The sequence below is a fragment of the Erythrolamprus reginae genome, chromosome 11 (genome assembly GCF_031021105.1).
Source record: "Erythrolamprus reginae isolate rEryReg1 chromosome 11, rEryReg1.hap1, whole genome shotgun sequence".
In the NCBI taxonomy this organism is placed as follows: Eukaryota; Metazoa; Chordata; class Lepidosauria; order Squamata; family Dipsadidae; genus Erythrolamprus; species Erythrolamprus reginae.
Window position 1 is genome coordinate 20,629,372 of NC_091960.1, and position 12,958 is coordinate 20,642,329.

General features: G+C 51.4%; 1 protein-coding gene across 1 annotated transcript in view; it reads left to right on the forward strand.

The window, feature by feature from the left end:
• The first annotated feature begins 3,136 nt into the window (after window positions 1-3,136).
• LOC139174264 (regulating synaptic membrane exocytosis protein 3-like) overlaps window positions 3,137-12,958 on the forward strand; it is a 163,626-nt gene continuing 153,804 nt past the window's right edge. Inside the window, exon 1 of the mRNA XM_070764532.1 lies at window positions 3,137-3,280. Within this exon, the coding sequence (XP_070620633.1) occupies window positions 3,215-3,280 (66 nt within the window). The 5' untranslated portion in view covers window positions 3,137-3,214. The remainder of the gene's footprint in view (window positions 3,281-12,958) is intronic.

Here is a 12,958-nt window from a genome sequence, read left to right on the forward strand (position 1 = left end):
CAATCCCAAGAGACAACAGAATTGAGGAGAAGCAGCTAGAGAAATTAGTGAAATATGAAAATTTAAAAATTGAGCTGCAACGACTTTGGCATAGGCCAGGGAAAGTGGTCCCAGTGGTCCTTGGCACGCTGGACACAGCACTGTACCCTCTAAGCTGTGCGCGTGCACGCGCACCCCAAAACACCCCCACGCGCACCCTTTTCCAAGGGCGTGCAAGGAGACGCAGCCGCCCCTCCCGCCCCCCGCCCCCCCAGCGCCTCTGCCACTGTCCCCCACCCGCCCGCCCAATCCGCCTCCCTTTCTCCTCCTCCTCTTTCCGCCTTGGGGCGTGACTCCTCCCACAGCGGCTGTGTCTGCCTCGGCTTCTCCTCCTCCTCATCCGGCCACTAGCTACTCCGAGCGCTTTGGGAATGCCCGCCCCGCCCCTCTCGCAGTCCCTTTCCTGAGAGCGTTTTCGTCCTGGGCTGTCAGCAAGGGGGCTGCAGGAGAGGCTGGGCAGGCGTTCTCACAGCGGAGGCCGTCAAAGGCGATTTTCAATGTTGGGCGCGCGGGTCTGCATGCTCCCCATCCCCCTGGTAGGGGGATGGGGAGTGCACACGTCTGAGCACCCAATATTGAAAATCACCTTTGCCGGTCTCCGCTGTGAGAAGAACAGAGAGAATATGAGAGAGAGTGAGAGCAACAGACAGAGCAAGATAGAGAGAAAGTGAGAAAGAGAGAGAGAGAGAAAGAGGGAGGAGAGATAGCAAGAGAGAGAGAACAAGAGAGAGAAAGAGTGTGTGAGAGAAAGAAAACAAGAGAGAAAGAGTGAGAGAGAGAAAGCAAGAGAGAGAGAAAGAAAACAAGACAGAGAAAGTGAGAAAAAGAGAGAGAGAGCAAGAGGGGGAGAGAGAGAGAAAGAGAGAGAAAGAAAGCAAGAGAGAGAAAGAGAGAGTGAGAAGAGAGGAAGGAAGAGAGAGAGTGAGAGAGAGCAAGAAAGAGAGAGAGAGAGAGAGAGATGAGAGAGGAAGGAAGAGAGTATGAGAGAGGAAGAAAGGAAGAGAGAGAAGAGTGGAAGGAAGAGAGAGAGAAGAGTGGAAGGAAGAGAGAGAGAGAAATGATAGAAAAAAGGGAGAAAAAGAGGAATGAAAAAATGATTGAGGCAGAGAATGACAGGAAAGAGCGAGAAACAGAGAGTGAAGTGACTCTTGATTTAAAGCATATGTTAAAAGAACTTAAATCATAACAGAGAAAAAAAAACCAGCCCTCACCTGTTTTTATTAATAGTTATGTTTTTCGTTTTGCTGGTTGTTTTAGTTTTAATAGTAATGGATTAAATGCTTCAGATAAGAGCCAGTTTGGTGTAGTGGTAAGACAGTGTTTCACAACCTTGGCATCTTGAAGGCGGCTGGCTAGTTAGCTGGGGAATTCTGCGAGTTGAAGTCCACATATCTTCAGGTTGCTGAAGTTGAGAAATACTGGGCTAAGGCATCAGGCCAGAAACTAGGAGACTTCTTTCACATGTGGTAGTCATGTCCCGAAGCGAAGAAATATTGGACAAAAATACATAAATGGTTACAGGAAATAGTAGGAGCAAGTGTAGAATTTACCCCAGAACACTTCTTTTTAGGTATATTTAAAGGCAATTTGACAAAAGCACTAAATATCTAATCTTGCACATCACAGCAGCTGCTAGGATCGCGTAAGCCCAATGTTGGAGAAACCCTAATACACCTATTGAAATATGACCATCAAGAAGATATGTGATTGCGCAATCCAGGAATTGGACAAATTAACATTGAACTTAGAGGACAGAAAGACTCAGATTACTACGAAGTATGGGAAAAGTGTATGTGGACCAACAATAGAAAATTGAAGAGAAAATGTGGGACGATGACATAGAATTAGAAAAGATGGTAAAATGATATATAAATTGTACAAACATAACAATAATTTACATAAAAGGCTGTAGATCTGTTTAAAAATGTTATGATATGTAAAATGTGAAAATTAATTTAAAAATTAATAAAAGAAACTGGGAGACTGGGAGTTCTAGTCCCACCTTGGGCACCAAGCCAGCTGAATAACCTTGAGCCAGTCACTTTTTTTCAGGAAGGAAACAATAACAAACCACTTATGAAAAACCTTTGTCAAGAAGATTGCAGGGAATTGTCCAGGTCATCTCTTGAAAAGGTTGAATCTCTCCTTGGCCTGGTTCCATCCATTATTCCTTGTCTGGTCTTCTGGTGCCTTAGAAAACAGCCTGACCTCCTCCTCTCTGTGGCAACCTCTCAAATATTGGAAAACTGCTATCATGTCTCCCCTGTTCCTTCTCTTCACTAGACTAGCCATGCCCAGTTCCTGTAACAGTTCTTTATATGTTGTAGTCTCCAGTCCAGTGATGGGTTCCTACGGGAACAGTCAGGAATGCAGTTCCGGTAGCAAATTTTGGAGCTCCACCCCAGAGCACCCAATTTGCACTGAAAGATGTTGAAACAAAATGCATAAGCCACACCCACAGTGTGGTAGTCCCATAATCATCCTGGTTGCTCTCCACTGCACTTTGTCCAGAGTTTCAATGTCCTTTTTGTAGTGTGGTGACCAAAACTGGATGCAGTACTCTGGCGTCTTGGAAAACAGACTAACCCCCTCCTCTCTGTGGTAGCCCCTCAAGTATTGGAAGACTGCTATCATGTCTCCCCTGGTCCTCTTCGCCAGACTGCCCATGCCCAGTTCCTGCAACCGTTCTTCGCGATGCTAATTAGGCTTGCATCTCTGACCTCCAGACACAAGCCTACCTTCCCTACGCCAAGAAGAAAAGAAAGGGGCGCTGGGTTGGCGTGCTAGGCTGAATCGGGGAGGGGGGGGCGCATCACCAGCCCGCCAAGCTCTCTTCATACAGCATCCTATAAACGCAGCGCGAGGTGTTAACCTCGCCTTCGCATCTGCCCCAAGGCGCGGCGCAGAAGCCCTTCAACTGGGTGCGCTCCGTCAGCGGCTCCCGCCAGCCCAGGTGCGCGTGGGTATCGGCGCTGCGGCCGCCTCCGCCGCCCCCCTCCCCGGCGTGGCCCAGCCCTTCTCCAGTCCAGCTTTTCTCTGGCCGCCGCCCCGGCTGCTGAGGCTAGGCCGCCTGCGGGAGAGGCCAGAGCCGGTCCTCACCCCCCGCGCTTAAAGCTGACAGCCGAGCGCCTGGCATCATCTTTCTCCGTGGCTGGCCAGGGCGCTGGGTGGGCGGATGCAGGAGGCCGCGGGGAGCAGCTCGGCGCCGCCGCTGCCGCCGGCGGAAGCCCAGCAGCGGGAGGTGAGTCAGCGGCTCCGGCCGTTCTCCAGGAAGGCAGCTACTCGGTTCGCAGCCTGGGCATCTCAGGGCACCAGCTTGGCCGGGAACCGGGAAGAAGCAGCAGCTCTTTTGGAAGCCTTTCCGGATCCCCTGAAAGAGCTAGAGCCCCTCTCCAGCCCGGCGCTTTCTCGGGACCTCCGAGCCCCTCGTCAGCAGCGCGCCAAGGCTAGCCTGTGGGGTGATGCGCTAGGACTCCTCCCGACGGCTAAATGCCAGTTAAGGCTGGCGGAGTTGATCCTCCGTTATGCTCCGTTCTCCCCGTTTCCCGCTGGCTCGTGCGATCCGTGACTCTCGGATTTCATTTGCGCCAAGCGCTGAACCATCGGGAAGCCTCCAATCGTACTTTAGTTCACCGGGTTGTGTGAATGCTGCACATCTGGGTCCATTTAGGGCCCTGTCCCTCGCACCTACCCTAAAAAAATTGCAATTGGCTGAATTAAAACTAGGTGTGCTCCTTGGACGATCGCACTCCGCTCGCTCTTCTTTTTTTTTTTTGACTGGGTTTTTACCACTTTCGCAGCAGAAAGAAGCGAGTGCAATTGCAGTCGTGGTTACTGGGAGCGCCCGTTTATTCTATTGGCCTTAATTGCTGGTTCTGCCTGAAGCGGACTCTTCTATAACTATAAGAACGGCTCTCCTGAATTTGCTGGGAATTTGCTAAGGTGAAATAAGGTCGATCGGTTTTTACAAGCTAGTTACCAATCTTTTTATTGCATTCATCTACTAAGTTGGGTTAAGGTTTACCAGGGTTTGATTTCAGGTGACTTAAACGGTTGAGTGAACCCAGCTTCCTTGGATAGTTTATGGCTCAATGTAATGTGCAAGATGGCTTAATTCAATAACCAAGTTAAAGCTGTTGTGTGGATATTGTCTACTTTTAGCTATGCACCCTATTTTTTCTGTGCCTGAAAAATGCTTTAGTTCACATTTTGAAGGTGGGGGCCTGTGGTGACTGTTGCAAGTATTGAATTAAACACAATTTAAATTTAGTCCAATCTTAATTAGCTATTCTGGAGTTCTAAGACTTTTCCAAGACTAAAGAAGGCTTTTTATTTATTTTAATCTCATCTTTCTTTCTTTTTAAATAAATAACTGAAGTTGGCAAACATATCTAATCCTCCTACCTCTTATTTTTCTACAACAGCCCTGTGAGGTGGGTTGGGCTTAGAGAGAGGGGGGCGGGGACTGGCCCCAAACCACCCAACCAGCTTTCACTCTAAAGCAGGACTAGAATTCACTGTCTCCTAGTGATTGGCTCAAAGTCTCCCAGCCAGCTTTTGTGTCTAAGGCAGGACTAGAACTCTTGGTTTTTCTGGTTTCTAGCATTGTGTTTTAATCACAAACTGGCTGAATCATGGATTGAATGGAGCTATCCTATCTGGCAACTTCCAGATGAGCTGAGAAACAGTTATGAATTCCCAGTTCCTTGATTTACAACCATAATTGAGCCCCAATATTTCCATGGCTGAAGAAGATGTTAATTGATTTTTTTCCTTACCATATTTTTCGGAGTATAAAATGCACCTTTCCCCTCCCCCCCCACACACATAAAAGTGGCTGAAAATTTGGGTGCATCTTATACTCAGAATGTAGCTTTTTCCAACCTTTTTTTTTAACCAGCCCTAACAAGATGCTAATGATTTTCCCGGCTTGCAGGATTTCTTCATTCCTACTCCCTCTGTTTTTCCAGCCTTAAGTCTTTGCAGGCTTGTTTTCATTCCTACTCCCTCCAAAGAAGATTTTTTCAGTCCTAACGAGGTACTAATGATCTTCTGGAAGGATTTTTTCGTTGCTACTCAGAAAAAGTTTTTTCCAGTCCTAAGTCTTTGCAGGCTTGTTTGCATTCCTACTCCCTCCAAAGATGATTTTCCCCCCAGCCCTAGCCAGGTGATAAAGTAATGTGCTGAATCTGATCAGATTATGGACGCTAGCCAGATGAATACCTGGTAGATTGCGTTTTCCCCCTACTTTCCTCTCCCAAAACCAAAGTACATCTTATAATGTGAAAAAATACATTATGATCTTTTTTGCCACAGTTGTTAAGTTAGTTATTAAATTAGTAACACGATTGTTAAGTGAATCTGGCTTCCTCATTGACTTGGTGTGTCAGATGGTCACAAAAGGTGATCACAGGACCCGAGGGACACTGTCATAAATATGAGTCAGTTCAGTAAATGACAGCCATTTGTGGCCCTACTGGAATGCTCAGGGGGAGCCTGCATGTGCACGCCCCTTCAATTTCCTGCGCATGTGCAGAATCGTGGCCAGAAGCAGTCCTGCCTAGGAATCACCAGCAGGAAGAAATCCGCCAGGAAGGAGAGCAGCTCATCAGGGAGACGGCCTTGCTCCCGCTTCATCTGCCTGCTAGAGTCTTCCCCATGAGCTTCCTGGAGGAATTCTTCCCGCTGGTTGCTCCTGGGCGGGACTGACCAGGGTGCCTCTGCTGCTGCTGGGGCCAGCTGATGGCAGCGGGGCTGGGTCCTGCAAGGCACGGTGGCTGTCTGTCCCAGCCCGGAGGCACCAGCAGGAAAAAAGGCGCAGCTGGCAGTGGCCATCTCTATGTGCTACTGCTCAAGCTGCTCGGCTGGGAGATGTGCCCACCACCCCGCCTGCTCGAGCCACCCCGCTCCCATTCAAATGGCCAGGAGACACACACTGCCTGCTTGAGCTGCCCTGCTGCAGCCAGAGTGGGAGTGGGGTGGCTCGAGCAGGCGGGGTGGGAGGTGGGTGCTGCTGGCAGTGGTCCCCTCTCTGAGCTGCTTCTTGCATTGATTCGGCCAGAAGATGCACCCACCGCCCCGCTTGCTCGAGCCGCCCCACTCCCACTCAGATGGCCAGGAGCAGGTGGGAGGCATGCAGGCCGATGTAGATGTGGCCGATGTAGCAGATGGCCTGCTGCCCCACCTGCTCGAGCCACCCCAATCACACTCAGGCAGGGCGGCTGGCGGCGAACACCTCTCCGAGCTGCTTCTCAAGCTGACTCGGCCAGGAGATGTGCCTGCCACCCTGCCTGCTCAAGCCGCCCCGTTCCCACTCAGATGGCCAGGAGACGTGCCCCACCTGCTTGAGCTGCCCCACCACAGCCAGAGTGGGATGGGGCAGCTCAAGCAGATGGGGCAGCGGGCGCCTCTCCTTGCCATCTGCTACATCGACCACCTTTACAAGCTGCTTCTCCTGCTGACTTGGCCCGGAGACATGCCTGCCGCCCACCCTGCTCGAGCTGCCCCACCACAGCCAGAGTGGGAGTGGGGCGGCTTGAGCAGGCGGGGCAGCTTGAGCAGGCGGGGCGGCAGCCAGGGGGCCTGGCCATCTGCTACATTGGCCACCTCTCCAAGCTGTTTGGCCAGGAGACGTGCCTGCCACCCTGCCTGCTTGAGCTGCCCTGCTGTAGCCAGAGTGCGAGCAGGGTGGCTTGAGCAAGTGGGGCGGCGGGGGCATCTCCTGGCTGAGCCAGTGCAAGAAGCAGCTCAGAGAGATGGTCGCTGCCAGCCACCTGCCTGCTCGAGCTGCCCCGTTCCCACTCAGATGGCCAGGAGATGCGCCCCACCTGCTTGAGCTGCCCCGCCCACAGCTAGAGTGTTATAGGGGTGGCTCGAGCAGGTGGGGCAGCATGCACGTTTCCTGACCATCTGCTACATTGGCTACCTCTCCGAGCTGCCTCTTGTGCTGGCTCGGCCCGGAGACGTGCCTGATGCCCACCCTACTCGAGCTGCCCCACCACAGCCAGAGTGAGAGTGGGGTGGCTTGAGCAGGCAGAGCAGCAGCCGTGGCGTCTGGCCATCCGCTACATTGGCCACCTCTCCGAGCTGCTCGGCCAGGAGACACGCCTGCTGCCCTGCCTGGTTGAGCCGCCCTGCTGCAGCCAGAGTGGGAGCAGGGCAGCTTGAGCAGGTGGGGCAGCGGGCATGTCTCTTGGCCATCTGCTATATCGGCCACCTCTGCGAGCTGCTTCTCATGCTGGCTTGGCCCCAAGACGTGCCTGCCGCCCCACCTGCTCGAGCCGCCCGACCACAGCCAGAGTGGGAGTGGGGTGGCTTGAGCAGGTGGGGCACAGATGTAGCACCTGGCCATCCACTACATTGTCTACCTGTCCAAGCTGCTCGGCCAGGAGACATGCCTGCTGCCCTGCCTGCTTGAGCCACCCTGCCACAGCCAGAGTGGGAGCAGGGCAGCTTGAACAGCTGGGGTGGCGGGTGCATTTCCTGGCCAAGCCAGTGTGGGAAGAAGCTCGCAGAGGTGGTTGCTGCCAGCCGAGCCCATCCACCAGGCCCACCCTGGAGGATTTTCTCCTGCTAGCGGCTCCTGGCTGGGATTGACCTCTGCCGCCACTATGCCTTGCATGACCCAGCCCCGCGGCTGCCGGCCAGCCCCAGCAGCAGCAGCAGTGACAGAGGCACCTCATGCCCACTGGATGAGTGCTGCACTCTCTGAGCCCATGGGGGGCACTGTTGCTGCTGGCTGGGGCAGTGAGATTCAGCTTCTGCACATGCGCAGAAGCCAAAACTCACGTGCACACCCAGCAGTGATGGACCTGCGTGTGCAGGTCCATTTCCGCCGGTGGAATGGTGTTCCATGCCGTTCCACTTGCTGTTCAACCCTGAGTCAGTTGTCAAGCATCCAAATTTTGATCACATGGCCATGGGGATCCTGCAACACTTGCCATTGTGAAAAATGGTTGCAAGTCACTGTTTTTGGCACTCTTTTAACTTCCAACAGTCACTTACACAAAGGGCTGTAAGTCAGTGGGTGGGTTGCTACCAGTATGGCCCGTATCTACGAACTGGTGTGGGGGGGGGGAGGTTCCTCCCAACTGCCCCAGATGCTTATGCACGCAAACTGGTAACAATGGGATTTGCAACCCATTACTGCTGTAAGTGGATGCCACTGTCCCTGTGGCATCCCATCTAGAGAACTGGAAAACCTCTTTGCAGGATTCAAATCTGCACTGGAGAAAAATTCTTTTTCAAATCATTACCTGGATTTCAATCCTGTATTAAAGAACCTGCCAAATCACACATAAGTGATTCTGGGTGACTAATATCAGTGCTCTCCAACCTTTCTGTCTTGGCAGATTGCTGGCAGCAGCAGTGGGGGCAGGGGAGGAGGAGAAAGGGTGATTTTGCATCTTCACCCATTTTACATTTTCATCCATCACTTGATTTCGCACCTTCACCCATCACTTCCATGGCCCAGGTCTGAACAAGCTGCAGCCTGGCACTGGGCTGTGTGACTCAGGGGTTGGGAACCTCTGGCTTACACTATTAGAATTTCACAATATAAAAAACAACCTACCTCTTTTCCACTGTGGTGGCAGCAAGCACAATCATACCACTCACTTGATTGCCTTTCTGTAAACCTGGGGTCCTCAGACTCATTGGCAGAACCATGTATTCAGGGCTTTCTGGAAAAATACCAAGGCAGGGACCATTCTTATCTCTTGGGAGAATGATATTCTTGAGGAAGGGAGCCACCACAGAGCTGGCCTTTCTTCTTGTTCTCACTAGTTAGATGATATCTGTAAGCTATCCTGCCTTTCCTTTCTGGTAGATGTAACTGGGGAGGGAGTCTTTCAAACAACTTGGCTACAGGTTCTGGAGAACCAGTATCGGAAATTTTGAGTAGTTTGGAGAACTGGCAAATACCATTTTTGGCTGGCCCCAGAGTGGGTTGGGAAATGAGATTTTACACTATCCATCCCCTGGAGTAGGAGGTAATGGTGATTTAGCACTATCCTTCTGCCACGCCCACCAAGTGGAGTATACTACAGACCACCCAATCAAACAGACACAATGGACGACCCCTTCACATGCCAACTAACAGACATATGCAACAAACACAGCACGACAATAATGGGGGACTTCAACTACCCAGACATCAACTGGAAAACTAACTCAGCACCAAGCGGAAAGTCTGCCAAATTTCTTTCCAGTCTAGCTGACAACTTTCTAACCCAAAAAGTTGAAACAGGAACCAGAGGGAATGCTATATTAGACCTAATACTAACAAACAGGGAAGAAACAATAGAGGGAACAGAAGAAGAAGGGAAACTGGGAGAGAGCGACCACGTCATCCTCAAATTCAACATAGTGCAATCACTAGCTACTATACTCAACACCACTACAGTCCCAGACTTCAGAAAAGCGGACTTTAACAAGCTCAGAGTGAACCTTGAACAATGCCCCTGGAACGAACTCTTAGAAGGAAAAACCACTCAGGAAGCCTGGGTGATCCTAAAAAACAGCATCATAGACGCCCAAAACAACGCAATCCCCATGAAAAGGAAAAACGGGAAAACCAAAACTAAACCTGAATGGCTAAACAAAGCCCTCGCAGATGACATAAAAGGAAAAAAAGCTAAGTACAAACAATGGAAAGAAGGACTCATAACCAAAGCGGAATACAGTGATCCCTCGATTTGCGCGTTCTCGATTAGCGCGAAACGCTGCAACGCGGTTTTTCAAAAAATATTAATTAAAAAAAATAAAATATTAAAAAATAAAAAATAAGTCCACGCTAGTTCTCTCTCTCTTTCTCTCCCTGTTGCCGGCGTGGTATATGAGAGAGAAAGAGAGAGGCAGAGGTCGGGCGCATTACCGGGAGGTGGAGGCGGCGTGGGGACGCTGGGTGCCGGGGACTCCGAGGAGGGGGTGGACGTCTGTTCCCTGAATGGAGACCGCCGGCCGCTCAATCGGGCCGGCAGGGAACAGAATGGAGCCTTCCGCGGCGGGGCTGGTAAGGGGGGGAGCCGAGGGAGGAGCCGAGCCCAGCCCCGTGGCATTCGCTTTCCTCCCGCCCGCAGCCGACTGATCGTGGGCTCCTTCGCAACCTCGGAGAGCTTCCTGGTTTTCGTGAGCTTTCATGCCCTGGAAGCTCTCCGAGGTTGCGAAGGAGCCCACGATCAGTCTCAGCTGCGGGTGGGAGGAAGGCGAATCCCCCGTGGGCTCCGTTACATCTTCCGCTGCCAGCCAGGCCATGCTGGCGGCAGCGGAACAATCGCTGGCTGTCAACTTTTCTTTTTAAAACTGGGCAGGAGCTGACTTGCCTCCCCAGTGCTAAAAAGAAAAGTTGACAGCCAGCGCTGCGACTGACGGAATGCTGAGCCTCCCGTTTTCTCTCCCCCCCCCCTCGCCCCTTCGCCTCCCTGTGTTCCTAGGAGAAGTGCTGGGGATTGAGGCAAGACAGACCTTCTGCTCCTCACCAGCACTTCTCCTAGGAACACAGGGAGGCGAAGGGGCGAGGGGGGGGGGAGAGAAAACGGGAGGCTCAGCATTCCGTCAGTCGCATTCCGTCAGACTCTCCCCCACCTCGCCCCTTCCGGTTTCGGCGTTCGGAGTCCGGCGCTGGGGCCATGCGGGGCCGCTCAGCCAGGGGGACGTGGACTGGCAAGCGGCAAGCGGCAAGTGATTTGGCGGGAAGACCAAGGGAAGGTTCCTTCAGCCGCCCAACACCTGATCCGCTCCGCAGCGCGGCAGCAGCGAGGAGCCGAAGATGGGGTTTCCCCTTTGCCTTTACCCCATCTTCGGCTCCTCGCTGCTTCCGCGCTGCGGAGCAGATCAGCTGTTGGGCGGCTGAAGGAATCTTCCCTTGGTCTTCCCCGCCGCCCACACGCAAACTCCACCATCTGTGCATGTGCGGCCATGAAAAAAATGGCGCACATGCGCAGATGGTGGTTTTTACTTCCGCATCCACTATAACGCGGAAATCGGTTAGCGCGGAAGGTCTTGGAACGTAACCCCCGCGCTAACCGAGAGATCACTGTATCAGCAAACAGCCAGTTCCTGCAAACAAAAAATAAAACCAGCAAAGGCACAATATGAACAACACCTTGCAGCGGAAGTCAAAGACAACAAAAAAAGATTCTTCCAACACATCAACAATAAGAAGAAAATCAAAGAAACAATCATCACACTAAAAAACGAAGAGGGTAGAGAAATCACAGACAGCAATGACCAAGCACAGCTACTCAACGGCTACTTTGCATTAGTCTTCACACAAAAGGGAACCTCCCTCCAACCAATCTGCAATTTAACTGCAACAAACTGCCCCAGAACCAAACTCAACATAGATAAAAGCACAGTGAGGGACTACCTGAGGGAACTCAACGAATACAAATCACCAGGGCCAGACGGACTTCACCCCAAAGTCCTAAAAGAATTGGCAGACACCATAGCGGAACCACTCCTCCTCATCTACCAAATATCCTGGATCACTGGAGACCTACCGGAAGACTGGAAGCAAGCTGACATAGTCCCCATCCACAAAAAAGGCAAAAAGACCGACCCAGGTAACTACAGACCAATCAGTCTGACCTCTATACCTGGAAAAATACTGGAGAAAATAATCAAAAAACAACTTACCCACTTCCTAGAAACAAACAAGATCATATCCAATAGCCAGCACGGATTCATCAGAAACAAATCATGCCAAACCAATCTCATATCATTTTTCAACACCATAACCAAGTCAGTTGACCAACGCAACTCAGTGGACCTCATATACTTGGACTTCAGTAAGGCTTTCGATAAAGTCGACCACAATCTCCTAATCCACAAACTAGAAAAAAATGGAGTAGATTACTACACATGTAGATGGATAAACAGTTGGCTGACCAACCGCACCCAACGAGTTGTCCTCAACGGCACCAAATCCACATGGAAAAAAGTAGACAGTGGAGTACCACAGGGCTCTGTCCTGGGTCCTGTACTCTTTAACATCTTCATCAACAACCTGGACGAGGGAATAAAAGGGGAACTAATAAAATTTGCAGATGACACCAAGCTGGCGGGGGTAGCCAACACCCTTGAGGACAGGCTCAGAGTACAAGAAGACCTAGACAGACTATCACAGTGGGCCCATACCAACAAAATGAGGTTCAACACCGACAAATGCAGAGTCCTCCACCTTGGCAAAAAGAACCCTAGACATACATACAGCCTGGGAGATACCCCACTCAGCAGTAGTGACTGCGAAAGAGATCTTGGAGTCTTGGTGGACAATCAACTAAACGAGTCAGCAATGTGCAGCAGCAGCCAAAAAAGCCAACTCAATCCTAAGCTGCATCAACAGAGGAATACGCTCCAAGACCAGGGAAGTACTAATACCACTCTACTATGCCCTGGTCAGACCCCACCTGGAGTACTGCATCCAATTTTGGTCACCTCACTACAAAAAAGACATCGAAACTCTGGAGAAGGTGCAAAAAAGAGCAACCAAAATGATTAGGGGACTCGAAACCAAGACTTACGAAGAGAGATCGAGAGAACTGGGCATGGACAGCCTAGAAAAAAGAAGGTCTAGAGGGGACATGATAGCAGTTTACAGATACTTGAGGGGTTGCCACGGTGAGGAGGGGGTCTCTTTATTCCCCAGGGCACCAGAGGGCCGGACGAGGAACAATGGTTGGAAGCTGACCAAGGAGAGATTCAACCTGGAAATAAGGAAGAACTTCCTGACGGTCAGAGCGATCAACCAATGGAACTGCCTGCCAGGGGAGGTGGTGAACTCCCCAACTCTTGACACCTTCAAGAGGAGATTGGACTTCCATTTGGCTGGGGTGCTGTAGGGTTTCCTGCTCAGGCAGGGGGTTGGACTCGATGACCTAACGGTCCCTTTCAACTCTATTAATAATAATAATAATAA